Raw genomic sequence first — 16273 nt, forward strand, 5'->3', positions numbered from 1 at the left:
GCTCAGAGCCAACGGCAGAAGTGCAACTGAAGACTTGTAGCAAGGTCAGAGAAAGGACTTCATTCAACTTACTGAGGAGAAAAATCAGGTATGCTGAAGGCATAAGAGCCCTGCATCCTGATGCTAGAGAACTAAATGGGAACTCAGGTTGAGTGTCCATGCAGGGACTGGGGAGGATCTCACCTGGACATGCTATCCCAGTCAGCTGTGTAGCTATCCAGACTCTCACGCTCAGCCTCCAGCTCACTCTTTCCAGTTTTCACCTTGGGTGTTTCAAGTGGCACACTAGAATAAAACCCAAGAGTTAAGACATAAAGGAGGTGGGCTCTCCTGTCAGGGGTCAGGCTTCTTTCCAACCCATTCACAACGATAGCCTAAGTGATCTAACATAAATATCTGAGTATACTTTTGAAACTGTTCAGCAGTTCCCTTTTGCTGTTAGGATTGAGCTCAAACTCTTCAGTATGTCAAGAAAATCCTTATGACTTGACCCCTGCTCACCTCTCCAGACTCATCTTTCACCTTCCACTTTTCCTTACACTTTACATTCCAGAATGATGAAGCTCTCTGGGTTCCCTGAATATGAAAAAGCTCTCCCTCTTCCTTCTTTTCTCTGCCTGAGATGTTCTTTTCACAGTGGCCATTTTTCTTCATCAGGCTAAATCTACTCCTTCTTCAGGTTTCTTTTTATATGTCCTTCCAGATCTCTCTGACCATGCTCCCACTTCAACTCTGGATTAGTAACCTTCCTATGTGCTCTTAAAGCACCCTGATTCCTTGGTAGAAGTCATTATATATGCAATCATTTCTTTATGTCTTTTAAAGAAATTATTTAATTTGTTCAATAATTTGGACAAATGATTTGTTTAATGTCCTTCTCCATTAGACTGAGTTCAATGAGTTCAGTGACCATATATCTTGTTCACTGCTGTGTACCCAATGCCTAGAAGAGAAACTAGCATAGGGTAGGTACTCAACTTGAATATTCATTGACTGAATTCTTGATTTAATGCTCTTAGTGGGGCTTAAAATATATACACAAATAAGCAGTACATTTTGAAGACAGTATTCAGAAGACTAGGATTCTTTTTCACCTTAATGAAGGATGACTCTCGGTATTCAATAGAGAAAAACTCATCTCTAATGTGAAGGCCACAATTCCTGGGCTCTTTACCTCAAGGAATTTGTGAGAGCATCCAGAAAAAGAAACAAAATCATTCTTCTTCAAGTACCTCGACTAATTTCACTTGACTTCCAGAACATCAAACTCTCCTGGTACTCTGACCTCACTGGCTGCCTTCTCAGTCTCCTTTTCTGGTCTTTCTTCATCTCCTAGTCCTCTAATCTTTGGATTATACCCAGGCTTATTCCTTGGACTGCTTCTTTCTCTACCTCGAATTATTCCTCAATGATCATATCTAGTCTCATGGCTTTATGTATTCTCTACAAACTAATAACTCCTAAATTGATCTCTCACTCAAATGCCACACTTATATTTCCAAGAACCTACTTGACATCTCTGCTTGGATGTCCCAAACACAGCAAGCCCAAAATCAAAGGTCTAACTTTCCCCAAAACCTACTCGTCCATCAATTTCACCAAATGGCAACTCCCTCCTTTCATTTCTCAGGTCAAAAATCTTAAGAATCATCCTTCATGACCATAATTTTCCCACAATACAAATCCAACCTGTTAACAAATCTTCTTGACTCTATCCTCAATGTATAGCTAGAATCTGACCAGTTTCCACCCCCTCCCATGCCATTACTCTTGTCCAAATCACCATCATTTAGCTCCTGGATGGTTGAAAAAGCCTCATTACTAAACCTTTCTTCTGCCATTTTCCCCAGGCAATATGACCTCAACACAAAAGCCAAAATGAGCTTTTGAAATATGACTCCAATATAGAATTACCATATGACCCAGCAATCCCGCTCCTAGGTATATACTCAAGAGAACTAAAAACATATATCCACGTAAAACCTTGTACACAAATGTTCATAACAACATTATTCACATTAGCCAACAGGTGAAAACAATCCAAACGTCTATCAGCAGATGAATGAATAAACCAAATGTGGTTTATGCATACAATGAAATAGTACTGACAATAAAAAGGAAAGAAGTTCTGATATATGCCACAACATGAATGAACCTTGAAAACATTATGCAAAGTGAAAAAGCCAGATACAAATGGCCACATTTTATAAGCTTCCATTTATATTAAATATCCAGAATAGGCAAATCCATAGAGACAGAAAGCAGATTAGGGGCTGGCAGAAATAGGAAGTGATTGTTTAATGGGTACCAGGTATCTTTTGAGAGTAATGAGAATATTCTGAAATTAGATAGTGGTCATGGCTTCATAACATTCTGAAAGTACTAAAAACCACTGAATTTTATACTTTAAAAGTGGAAAATAATTAATTCTATATTATGTGAATTTGACCTCAATTTAAAAAAAATTATCATGTCACTCAGAGTCCCCCTTCTCACTCAAAGTAAAACTCAGAGTCTTTTCAAGTGCCAATAAATTCTCACATGATCTGCTTTTCTCCCCATCTCTGTCTTCATCTCCTACCACTACCCCATTTCTCACTCAGATCCAGATTACTCAAATATGCCAAACACAAACTCACCTTGGGGTCTTTTATATCTGCTGCTTTCTCTACCTAGAATGCTTTTTCCTCTCATACTCTCAGGGTTTTACCCCCTCATCTGCTTCATGTCTGCTCAAATGTCACCTTATTATTAAGATTTTTCCCTGGCTATCCTAAATAAGCCAGCATATGTACACATACATGCTTTCCTGGCACCCCCACCCCCATATCTTTAGTCTACTTTGTTTTCTCCATAGCACTTGTCAACATCTGATATACAATATATTTATTTGATTATTTATTGTCTGTGTCCTCCACTAGTATTCACTAGTATGTCCCATTGCCTAAAACAGTGCCTGGCAAATAGTACGCATTCGTAGATATTTGTTAACAAATGAATTAATTAATAAATGAACAAAGACTGAAGTAACAAAAATCTATGATGCGTTAGGCAGTAAAGAATAAACTTTCCAAGTTATCACATGATGTTTGAGATGGCTCTATGAAAACAGACAGTAGGGTTTGAAATCCTAGTGCATGCAAGAGGTAAAACACAGGTAATTTCTTAAGAGATGTGTTAGCTTTATAGTCCAAGACACAACAGGGAGCTTGATTTCATTTTTACTTCAGAATCATTACTTTCCCCCTTTGTGCCAAAGAATAAAGAACCCAAAATAGAACCATTTCTCTAGAGAGTTAGTTTAACAATTTCCCATGGAGGGTGTTTTCTGCTTGTATTTTTTTTCCTAGAGATTAATACATACTGATCCAGAGCTGATATAAACAACCCTAGGGCAAAAAGGCAATTATTCGACATCTGTGTAGTAAATAATAAACTAAGAGCTGGGAGTCCTGGGCTCTAACTATCTGTATGATCTCAGGTAAATCATTTATCCTGCCTTCTTTTCTGTAAAAATAAGGGGATTGAATTAGATTATCTCTGAGGCTCCATAATTCTATGAAAAAGATCATTTATAACCACTTAATCTGGTTTTTTTTTTTGTTTAGGATAAATAAGAGGTTTCTGGGTCCAAAAAGGCAAGAGGTTATAGACAGCCAGAAGCAGTAGGTTTCAGAAATTACATTCTGACCAATGATGTCAGATATGTTAATCAGGTTCAGGAAATAGAAGCCATTCTTATCCTTATCCACAAAGGAAAAAGGGGGCCTCATCACCTAGAACATATGAGTCACCCACCCAAGGCTGTGTGGATAAAATCACAGTACAGTAAGTTCTCACTTCAGGTCATCGATTATTCTTGGAAACTGTGACTTAAAGTGAAATGACATATAATGAAACCAACTTTACCACAGGCCAATTGATATAAACAAGAGTTAAGTTCCTACAGCATATTTCTGGTCACAAAAACATCACCAAACTTCTGAACAGAGACCCAAAACACTTCTAATTTTAAACAATGAAGTAAATGTGAGCTATATATATATACATTTATGAAAGATTAATAAAAACAAGTTAGGTCATTATTTTCCAATCCGTTTACTCCAGTTCAGGGTCACAGGTGGCTGAATCCTGTCCTGGAAGCTCAGGGTGCAAAGCAGAAACCCGCCCTGGACAGGATGCCCTTCCGTCACAGGCACACTCACACACACCCACACACTCACTTGCACTGGAACGATTTAGACACAAACACTAATGTTAGCCAATTAACCTAACATGCATCGGTTTGGGACATGGGAGGAAACCAGAGTGCCCAGAGAAAACCTACGCAGACATGGGGAGAATGTGCAAATGCCACTCAGTGGCACTGGATGAGAATCATTTTTTTTTCTCATCAACATTATAGCAAAATAACATTGAACGAAACAACATTATTTAAGGAATTGCTGTACATAAATACAAGGAAAAGCTATACAGATAGCAAAAAGAATAAGGTACACCTTTGGTATGACCTGGAAAAATATTGATATTATATTTTTCTTTTTTTTTTCCTTTTACACCTTGAGTTATAACTTACAAAAACATAACTTACATGGATGGGCAAGTGTGCAATTTGATAAGTTTTGAGATATGTATACACTCATGAAACCTTCACAATTAAGTTAGTGAACACATTATCACTACCAAAACTTTCCTTGTACTTCATAATCTATCTATCTTCTGTCACTAAAATTTAGTTTGCATTTTCTAGGATTTTATATACACAGAATCATAGAATATGTCATCTTTTTTTCTTTGGCTTCTTTCACTCAGCATGATTATTTTGATCATCCATGTTGTTGTATGTATCAGTAGTCCACTCCTTTTCATTGCTTAGTAGTATTCCACTGTATAAACAAACCCAAATTTATCCCTTCACCTGTTTATAGACATGTGGATCATTTCTAGGTTTTTGGCTATTACAAATAAAGCTGCTATGAGCATTCATGTACAAGACTTTGTGTGGACATATGCTTTCCCTTCTCTTGAGTAAATACTTAGGAATGGAATGGCTGAATCACAAGGCAGACATGCATTTAACTTGTTAAGATACTACTAAACTGTTCTTTTCAAAATGACTCCACTGCTGTACAATCCCACCAGCAGCACATAAGAATTCCAGTTGCTCTACCTCTTCACAAACGATTGATATAGTCAGTCTTTTTAATTTCAGCCATTCTAGTGGGTATACACTACTATCTTTTAGTGATGTTAATTTGCATTTCTGCAGTGACCAATGATGTTGAACATCTTTTCATGTGCTTATTTCACATCTATATATTGTTTGTTCAAATCTTTTGCCCATTTTCTATTGGATTATCTGTATTATTGAGTTTTTAAAGTGCTTTCTTTTTCACTTTTTTCACTTAATGTGCATGTAGTATCATGCTTTAAAAAATAAGTTAAACCTTTAAGAATCCATCCCATACATGTACATTTCAATCATCTAGTAGTCCATACACCAAAACTATTAACAACTATTTGCAATAATTGTCTGGGGAAGAAGCAGTGTGGTTATTCATTTTATATACTTCTATGTTGCTCCACAACAGTTGTATAAAACATGATAAAGTTATTTGTCTTAGGCTGAGGGAAAGTTAGAAAAAAAACACACACACACAAATAACAAGTCTAAAATTCACCAGCAGCAACCAAATCAGGAAAGGAGTAAAGCCTCAAGTAATAAAGTTAAAACAAAAAACATGGCTATGAAATCAGAAGAGATTTAGCTCAGCAAAACTCCTTCCAATGTGGAGATGTGAAGACTGAGTGAGTAGGCAGTCCTGAGATGTCAAGGAAAACAAAGTACTTAAAATGTGTAGTCCCAGGTAGCCCTTGGGGACCCCAACAGAGGCAGACAAGACAGCTGGGGTATATCATCTCTCAGGGCACTGGTATGAACTAGAGGATACATCCAGAGCTGAATTGAGTGAGCTGAGACATAAGAGAATTTCAGGACACCAAAACCTAGGACCCCCAAGTTGCCTTTTTCCCCTTTGCAGGGTTACAAAAAAAAAAGAAGTATGTAGAAAGCAATATTCTATCCTTAAACTGAAGTATACTTAGGTGCAGGAGGGAAAGATAAATTGTTTCAAGTTGAGGTGAGAAGAATGTCAAGAATTCACACACACTAGATCAGAGCAAACAAAAGATATAGGCAAACCTTCAGATGTTAAACATGAATAAAATAAAAAAAATCGTCTGGCAGATATATAAATATGGCATGGGGTAAGGAAAAGTAGAAAAAACTTGCAAGATGAACAAATAACTCATTCTGGAGTAGAATATAACCCTAGGAAAATAAGCAGCTTTTACACTGCACAGGAATTTGATAAGAATACAGATTAGATAAAATGCAAGAATTCAAATACAGGATGATGAAGCAACAAAATTAGAGGAAAAGGAATATTAAGAGCAAAGAACAAACTAAAACTTAAACAAGATAATTCATTCAAATAAGTAAATTATATACAGCAAAAAGGAAAGGGAGGGGGGAAGGAGGGAAACAAAGAAAATGACTCAAAATCAAAGTAAGAGCACAGAAGAAAGCGTTGGGATAATCACATTAATTGCTTTCATCTTTCTCTTTTTCTTCTGAATTTAATAGTAAAAGAAAAGGACAGAAATGGAGCATAAATATTTCAATGTTCCTGAGTTGGAGAACTTAACTAATGAAAAAGAAAAAGAGTTCAGAGTATACAGTGCAGAAAAAAATTTCCAGCAATGAAGAAACAACTCATCAAGGGTACACTGCATATTAGGGAAAATGATACACCACTGAGGCATATCCTTGTTAAGTTACTAAACTTCAAGAAAAATAAAAGGTATTTGTTAGACACACACACACACACACACACACACACACACACACACACACACACACACACAGAGTTACCTGTAAGTAAGGGAGAAAAACAAGAGGCTAGCTAGACTCAGACAACTTCACAGTTACATTCAGTGGCAGAAGATAATAGACTAATCTCTACAACTTTCTGAAGGAAAGAAAGTGTGACCCAAGAATATAATATATAGCCAAGATACTGTTCAAGTATAAAGGCACTAAGCAGACATTCTCAACATGAAAGAATGAAATAAAAATAGCACCTGCAAGCCCTTCTTGAAGGAACTTCTCAATAATAAAATCCAGACAACTAAGAAATAAATCAAAGAGTTTAGAAATACAGAGGACCATGGTACAACACCAGTTAAGCATACAATTCTTTTAAAGATGAACTAAAACTAAACAAATAGATATAACAAGCTGATGATCTATGACAGCATAACAATACAAATGACATAAGTCCTGACAAAGTAAAAATAATTTGAGTAATAAAAATTGGGAGTAGGGGAAAAAGTTGGAAGTGTAAGAAATCTAATCTCCTCTTTCATAGCATAGAGTCCATTGATAATGTTTAATATTGGAACAGGTAGATTTAAAAATAACTAAATGAATGTTTGACCCAGCAACTCTACTCCTAGGCATCTATCTACCTAATAGAAATTAAAACTTAAGTCCAAACAAAAATTCATAATGAATATTTATAACAGCATTGCTTATAACAACCCAAATGACTACCGACAGAGGAATGAATAAACAAATGTGATATCTACATATAATGAAATATTATTTGGAAATAAAAAGAAATGAAATGCTGATACATGCTACCACATGGATAAACCTTAAAAACATTATGTTAACTGAGAGAAGACAGTAAGAAGGCCCACATATTATGATTCCATTTAAATAAAATGTCCAGAATAGGCAAATATATAGAAATAGAAAGTAGAACAATGATTGCTTAGGGATACAGAAGGAGACGGAGGTTGGGGTGAGTGATAGCTAAAGGGTACAGGGTTTCTTTTCAAGGTGACGAAAACTCTTAAAATCAGTGGAGGTGATGGTTGCACAATTCTATGAATATACTAAAAAAACACTGCATTGTACACGAAAAATAGGTTGAATTTTATGGTATGTGAATTGTATCTCGAAAAGGTTCTTAACAAAAAGACATTAGAAAAAAGTGACTAACTGCTCAAAGTTTTCATAATACTTTTTTTCTTAAGCTTAGAGGGGTATTAATGATTAATACCTCTTATGGTAAATATTTGTCTGAAGATTTGCAATCCTCCAACTGTATTTTAGTGTTTTATTCTGCTAAATCCAAGCAAAATGAAACAGAATGCTTTTAATTTAATATATTATTATTCACCCATCTCTCTATCTTTTTATTTGCACAAAAGATAACTGAAATAATTTTCACATAATGTGAATACTGGGGTAGAAGGAATTTGGATGCTCTGTTGCTCTCTTTATTGTTTCCTATACTGGTTAAATTTTTAATAATGAGTATGTGTTTCCTATCATTTTATAAACAGAAGTAAAACATGATAGAATTAAAATGATGTGTAGCATTTTTTTAAATGATTGTGTGGTTCTTACCTGGATGCCTTCTGTTGCTCCTGAATGATCTTTCTTTCTGGCCAGATGTCACCCATCTGTGACTGATGAAGGCGGGACTGTCCCACTGTCTCTCTTTTATTCACTTCAAAACAGACAAATGCGTGGCAGAGTGGTGGTGATGAGGGAGGAAAGGGAAACACATCACACTTCCAGAAGGGATGGCAACATATTCCTTATATTTCCCACAAACAGGTCGAGCCCATATAGGCAAGAATACATGGGGATTCCACACAAGAGGTTCTGTCTCTGAGTTCAAACACCTCAAGGAACCAACTCCAAAAAGGTCCAGTACCTGAAGTTTTGTGGCGCAGGGACATCCTGATTATCTCGCTGCCTGTGCGGTAAGCAAAGCGATTCACCTTCTGGTCGTAAAACCAGTCTCCAGTTGCCTTCTTTAGCTCCCTGAAAAGGAATAAAAGGAAATGACAGATGGCTAAAGAATGGCCCTTGTCATTCAACCAACAAAGGCTGAGGGGAGAAATTCTCACCAGAGCCAGGGCCTCATTTTCTCTCTCTACTTGGCCATAGGTGACACTCACATTTCCTTCATGCACACCTTACACCTCCAGGTACCATTGCTTTCTTGGATACGGCAATCCCAGCATACCAGGTGATTACAACCCCGACAAGTGTTGGTCTTAGGGGTCAAACGGCCCAGGTTCTCCTGGCAACGGGCACAGGTCCAATCACTGTAGTGTTGGCTGCCCCTCTTGGCCCCTTTCCTTTTTATCTCCAGTAACTCATTCTTCAATCGCCTGCCAAGACCCAAAAGAGAAGTACAAGTCGATTCAGGATCTGCACAGGTTGGAGAGGGGTTGTGGGGTTAGAGACAGTAAGACTGTAAGTTCTGTGAAAGCAACAACCTCAGAGCCCAACCTGACCTAATGATGGGTTGTAAAATGCATACACTGTTCCTCTGAAAGTCAGATGAAAAGTATAAGGAAAAGTCCAGATACTATTGGTCAAAGGCCTGGGAACTAGTGTTTTTTTCTGGGACTCTTACCTAATCCTTTTCTCATCTGCTTTCTGGAGCTCCTCATCTCTTTGTAGAACACTGAGGATCAAATCCCTTTCCACCTCAGACAGAAAAGAGAGGTCGAGGATCTCCGACATGACTTATTCTGTTTCTTCTACTCTTCTTTCTGCAAAGCGACCAGAAGAGGAGAGCTACCAGAGTTGCCTGAAATAAGATAGGAACTAATTTCACATAGATAATTGACCACTTTCCCCTTGAGTCAGGCTAAAGAAATAATATAGAAGTATCTGACCTATTTACCATTCCTACTCCCACCTGAATCTTGCCTTGAAAATAAAGAGGCTTTGATATTTCAAAAAGAAAAACTTATTCATGATCCTGGTAAAGGGTGGGTCTTTCAGCATAGGCACCTTTGTTGGGAAAGGGCACAGAACAGCTGAGTCAAACTCCCCCTCCACCAAACAGGTCCTCAATCATTCAATTTTCAATACTTTAAATGTTTCGAAGTCCTAAGTCTATTAAACACAAACATCAGACAGCTGGTCTCTGTTGTGAAGGATAAAACAACATGGGGACTCCTGCCAGTTGAGGCCAATTTCTATTTTACAGACCAGGACTCAGCTTTCTGCTACACTGAAAAACTTCCATCACCTATTCTCTTTCCCAAACGTCTTATTGCTAACACAACCTCAAGGACATCTTAACTCATTTTATGCATATTTGTTGAGCACCCACTCTGACAGGCATCATGCAAAGTGCTGGTGATACAGAGATGAGTAAACAGTTCCTGTCCTTAAACATTTACAGAGTGCTAGGGGAGACAGATATACATAAATACAGTACAATGTACTAAATGTTATGAGAGAAATAATAAATTAAGTGATATAGAACTTAGAGGAGGAAGTAACTGATTCTATCTTGCATAGAGAGGGGAGAGAGTTATATACATGGAAAGTTTAATGGGAGAGGTGGATTTTGTCTTATAGAAGAGTATATGTTGGTGGGGACGAATGGTAGGAGAGAGAGGTCTGCGCCAGATTATATAACTCTCAAATACTCTTAACAATTAGAACTTTAAAATTCATTATATAGACAAAAGAAATGCATCAAACATCATGTTGTTGCTTTTTTTTTAATGTTGGGCAATCACATGAGCAAATTCATTTTACAGAGATCACTCTATGTATAGTATGAAAGACTGACTGAAAGGACAGATTGAAGTCCAATTTAGTAGTACAAGACACATATAAAATATGCATTCTCTTAGCAAAGCAACACCACTTGTAACAATCTACCTAATAATTCACACAAATGTGCATGCAAGGGTTACTGCAACATTATTTGTCAGAGGAAAAAAAAGTTATTTAATAGAGACATCATTAAACCAAATAATACTTCCATATAACAGCATACTATGTAGCCATTAAAAATGTGGTAGATCTGTATGAAAATACATTCCTGAGTGAAAAAAGTAGTTGTAGGGCAATAATGAATGATTTCTTGGGTAAAGTATTTACACATTTGTGTATGCAAAGAAAAAGGTCTAGAACAAAAACCCTTATTACTGGTTTCTCTTAGGGAGTAGAATTGGGAGGGGCAACTTATACTTTTTTATATAGTTCTGAATTTTTACACATATGTCTTATTTTTAAATATCAACAAAGAAAACAATTTAAAGGAAACAGGGATGGATTATTTTAATAGTCCAGACAAAAGATAACCTAGGTTTACTAACTATACCTCTAGTTTCTCATCTACAAAATAGTCTACCTCACAAAGTTGTCAAAAAAATGAAATAATTTATGTTAAAGGGCCAAGCACAATGTTTGGGAACACATGTTTGGAATACACACACTAGCTGAATCTGCTACAGGGCAGGCCTAAAGCAGAGCAGCAAGATGAAAGAAAAGAAAGGTTTAAGAAGCAGAACTGGCATAATGGAATAACTGATTGAGGAAGAAGATGAAGAAGATGAAGTTAAAGATGTTTACCTCACATGTTTAGGTCAAACAACTGACTGGCTAGTAACAGTACTGACGGAGATAGGGACTATGAGAAAAGAAATGGGTTTAGAAGTAAGGCAAGTTTTGTTTTAGTTTTATTGAGATTGTACTGAATACAGTATATCCAAGTAATTGGGCCCAGGAAGTAGATGGAGGTACAGGGCTGGACCTCAAGAAGAGAGACTATATGTGAAAATATAGATTTGGTAGTCATGAAAGTCAAAGAGCCCAGGAGAGAGAGAATGAGAAAAGAAATGAGGTTCATACTTACCTTCTCTGCTCTCCCTTGAAACTATAAAATAAGCCCTTTTTGCTTTGATTCTTTTTTTTACTAATTACCTACAGGACAACAGAAATATAAACAACACAGCAAAGCTATACAGGTTCCTGAAACCTCAACATTTTCTTGACTTGGCTATTTCCTGGTCTTTATCAAACTATATGATGCTAACTAACCCTCTTTCATAGGCCCTTTCTTAGAGAGTCTTAAGGAAGACTTCTTAGTCCTCATCCCCAAGTAGAATATATATTCTCCAGGAGAACAAGGACTTCTTTGATATTCTTCTGTGTGTCTGGCTCAGCACCTAACATAATATTTGGCACACAGTGTTGCATGTGCCACCACTATTGTTGACCATCATCACTGTCGTCATCACCCCAACAGTTCCATTTATTGAGAATTTACTATATTCTAAGCAACAAGTACTTTACATATATTAACCAATTTAATCCTCACAAAAACTCAGAGGGTGAGGTATTATTATTATCCTAATTTTATAAATAAGGACTCAGGAGAGGTTAGGTTAATTTGCCCAAGAATAAACTCTAAGTAAGTGAAGTTGCCAGAATGCAAGCCTAAGTTATCTCATTCTAGAGCTAGTGCTCTACTGGCTCAGATCAGGCAGGATCCTATCCAAAGCAATTATAAAATATTGCACAGAGCAAGCAAATGCACTGTGGAAATGAATTCTCCTATGTGTGATTGTGGCTGAAGCACTGGCCAAAAAATCAGTGGCTCCTGGATAAAATAGGTATCATCAATTTCCTGGTCTCCAAACTCAGCTGGACCCTTGTTGTTGCCCATAAATCTTTTTACTTGCCCTTAGTTCAGCTATGTTACCTAATCTCTTCAGGTTCTATTTTAAGACTTCATTCATCTTACACTCTCACTTTCCACTCCTCTAGTCCCATCAGACATTCTTGTCTCTCAATTGAAAAAAAAAAAGATTTCAGAGTCCATCAGCCATGACCTTCATCATCTCCCTGTCTCATCCCCTCCATCATATGCAAATCTGAATCCTTTCAGAAAAGCTACATCCCACCTCCAGCCCAACCTTCAACAATGGGTTGCTGTGATTTCCAACACTAACTCCGTTACTAGCCAGCTCACTTGAATTGGGTCTTGGAGAACCAGTAGTAAGAAGGGAATAGAATAAGTAAAAAATTTTAAAGGCAAGCAGAAAAAGAAAAGCATAGGAAAAAATGGGACAAATAGAAAGCAAACTATGGTAAAAACAAGTTCTAATATATCAATAAACATAAAGATCATACATGAGCAAAACTCACCCTTTAAAACACAGAGATTAACAGACTGGATAAAATTTTAAAATTCAGCTATGTGCCATTTTACAAGGAACACACCTAAAACATAAGGACAAAGAAAGATTAAAAGTAAAAAATATGGAAAAAGATATACCAGCTAAACGTTAACAAAAAGAAAATTGAGGTAGCAATATTAATATCTAAAAAGTAAAACGTCAAGATAAAGACATTATAAAGGATAAAGAAGATCATAACATAAAGGAAATAAATTTATATGTACTCATAAAACACCTCTAAATATATAAAGGAAGACTAAGTACAACTAGAGAGAGAAATTGAAAAATCAACTGTCAAAATGGGAGATTAACAAACCTCCTTCACTTATAGTCATGTACTGATTAATGACAGTGATATATTCTCAGAAATGCATGATTAGGTGATTTCATCATTGTTTGAATATCATAGAGTGTGCTTACATAAACTTACATGGTAGAGCTTCTACATACCTAAGCTATATGGTATACTACCATCCTATATGAGGTCTGTTGTTAAACAAAACCTTACATGGCACATGACTATATTGCTAATATGAGCAGATAGAAAATTAATACGTTTGCAGACAAGGTGGACAACAAAATAAGCTTAATTTAATGGACATCTGTAGAATATGATATCCAGTTGAAGAATCACATACTTTTCAAGCATATATGGAACATTTTTACCCCAAATGACCATTGTACTATGTTATAATGCAAGTCTCAGTAATTTCAAAAAAATTATTCTGATACGGACCACGATATTTGACATCAAAGAAATTAAATATGAAGTTAAAAACAAAAGATATTTTTCAGTCCCAATACATTTTGGCAATTATAAGACACTTCTTAATGAATCACAGGTCAAAGAACAAATCATAATAGTATTAAATCTATCACTAACATTTTTTTACCAAGTTATATGCTTTATTTTTATTTTTATTTTCTAAGAAATTTATTTATTTTTTATGGTGACATTGGTTAAGGAAATCCAATCAGTTTCAGCTGTATACTTTAAGAAGGCATATATATATATATATATATATATATATATATATATATATATATATATATATAAAATATTTACACTGTGTGGTCACCTTCCATAGTTAGATTTTTTTCTATCATCACGTATTTGATCCCCTTTACCCTGTCAACCTCCCTCCTCACCAACATCCTAACATCTGGTAACCACTAGTCTATAGTCCATGTCTATGAGTCTCTGTCCTGTTCTTTGTCACTTTTAGGTTTATATCCCACATATAAGTGATATTATATGATTTTCAGTATTTTCTGTCTGGGTTATATAGCTTAGCACAATTATCTCAAGGTCCATCTATGTTGTTGCAAATGGCAATATTTCATCTCTTCTTATGGCTGAGTAATATTCCATTGTATATATGTGCCACTGCTTCTTTATCCAATCATCTATCGTAGGACACTTCAGTTGCTTCCATGTCCTGGCCACTGAGAATAATGCTGCTATGAACATCAGATTGCAAATATCTTTTCAGATATGGGCTTTCAAGGCTTTGGGGTAAATACCCAGTAGAGAGATTGCTGAATCATATAGTAGATCAATTCTCAATGTTTTAAGGAATCTCCATACTATTTTCCATAGTGGCTGTACCAATTTGCAGTCCCACCAGCAGTGTATGAGGGTTCCTTTTTCTCTGTATCCTCACCAACATTTGTTATTACTTGTCCTGTTGAATAGAGCTACTCTAACAGGTGTGAGATGGTATCTCATTGTGGTTTTGATTTGCATTTTCCTAATGGCTAGAGATGTTGAGCATCTTTTCATATATTTCTCGGCCATTTGTATGTCCTCTAGGGAGAAGTGTCTGTTCAGGTCCTCTGCTCAGTTTTTGATTGGATCATTTGTTTTTTTGTTGTTATTGAGTCGTATGAGTTCTTTATATATTTTGGATATTAGGCCCTTATCGGAGGCATTGCTTGAAAATATATTTTCCCATTTGGATGGTTTTCTCCTTACCTCGTTGACGGTTTCTTTTGCTATGCGGAAGCTTTTTAGTTTTATGTAATCCCATTCATTTATTTTTGCTTTTACTTCCTTTGCCTTTGAGGTCAAATTCATAAAATTCTCTTTCTTTAAGTCCAAGGTCCTTGAATTTAGTTCTTATGTTTTCTTCTATGCAATTTATTGATTCTGGTCTTATATTCAGATCCTTAATCCATTTGGTGTTAATTTTGGTATGTGGTGATAGACAACAGTCTAGTTTCATTCTTTTGCAGGTGGACTTCCAGGTTTTCCAGCACCGTTTATTGAAGAAGCTTTCCTTTCTTCACTGTATGTGTTTGGCTTTTTTGTCGAAAATTATTTGTCCATATAAATATGGGTTTACTTCTGGACTCTCAATTTTGTTCCACTGGTCCGTGTGTCTGTTTTGCTGCCAATACCATGCCATTTTGATTACTTTCACTTTGTAGTATAATTTGAATTTGGGCAGAGTAATTCCTCCAGCCTTGTTCTTTTTTTCTCAGGATGGTTTTGGCAATTCGGGGTCTTTAGTGCTTCCATACAAATGTGATGATTTTTTGTTCTATTTCTTTTAAAAAAAAGCTGATGGGATTTTGATGGGGATTGCATTAAATCTGTATAATGCTTTAGGTAATATGGTCATTTTAAATATGTTGATTCTTCCAATCCAAGGACACGGAATATCTTTCTGTTTCTTTCTATTTTTTTTTTCGATTCCTTTTATTAGGGTCTTGTAGTTTTCATTATATAGGTCCTTCACATGTATCGTTAAATTTATTCCTAGGAATTTCATTCTTTTTGTCGCAATTGCAAAAGGAATTATTTTTTCCACTTCTTTTTTTCTGATGCTTTTTAGTAGAGTATAGGAATGCTATGGATTTTTGATCATTGATTTTCCATCCAGAGACTTGACTGTATTTGCTTATTGTTTCTAGTAGTGCTCTGGATCATTCTTTAGTGTTTTCTATATAGAGAACCATGTCATCCGCAAATAGTGACAGTTTGACTTCTTCCTTTCCTATTTGGATGCATTATATATCTTTCTCTTGCTCGATTACACTTGCTAGGATCTCCAATATTATATCGAATAACAGTGGCTATAGAGAACAGCTTTGCCCTCTTTCTAATCTTAGAGGGAAGGTTTCTAGTTTTCACCATTAAGTATCATGTTGGCTGAGGGTTTGTCAAAAATGGCCCTTATTATGTTAAGGTACT

General features: G+C 36.1%; 1 protein-coding gene across 9 annotated transcripts in view; it reads right to left on the reverse strand.

Annotated features, from left to right (window-relative positions):
• SYTL4 (synaptotagmin like 4) overlaps positions 1-16273 on the reverse strand; it is a 59784-nt gene that overhangs the window by 15405 nt on the left and 28106 nt on the right. For 4 of the 9 annotated variants that reach the window (XM_016131498.2, XM_016131503.2, XM_016131502.2 and 1 more), the window contains 6 exons: positions 13046-13120; positions 9504-9642; positions 9040-9255; positions 8793-8902; positions 8480-8582; positions 184-285 (listed from right to left, as the gene is read on the reverse strand). In XM_016131498.2, the coding sequence (XP_015986984.1) occupies positions 184-285; positions 8480-8582; positions 8793-8902; positions 9040-9255; positions 9504-9613 (641 nt within the window). In that variant the 5' untranslated portion in view covers positions 9614-9642; positions 13046-13120. Of the gene's footprint in view, positions 1-183; positions 286-8479; positions 8583-8792; positions 8903-9039; positions 9256-9503; positions 9681-13045; positions 13121-16273 lie in introns of all 9 variants that reach the window. The other 5 variants (XM_016131501.2, XM_036226638.1, XM_036226639.1 and 2 more) reach the window with 2 other exon arrangements.

Source organism: Rousettus aegyptiacus, unplaced genomic scaffold (assembly GCF_014176215.1).
Source record: "Rousettus aegyptiacus isolate mRouAeg1 unplaced genomic scaffold, mRouAeg1.p scaffold_m13_p_9, whole genome shotgun sequence".
NCBI classification, from domain to species: Eukaryota; Metazoa; Chordata; class Mammalia; order Chiroptera; family Pteropodidae; genus Rousettus; species Rousettus aegyptiacus.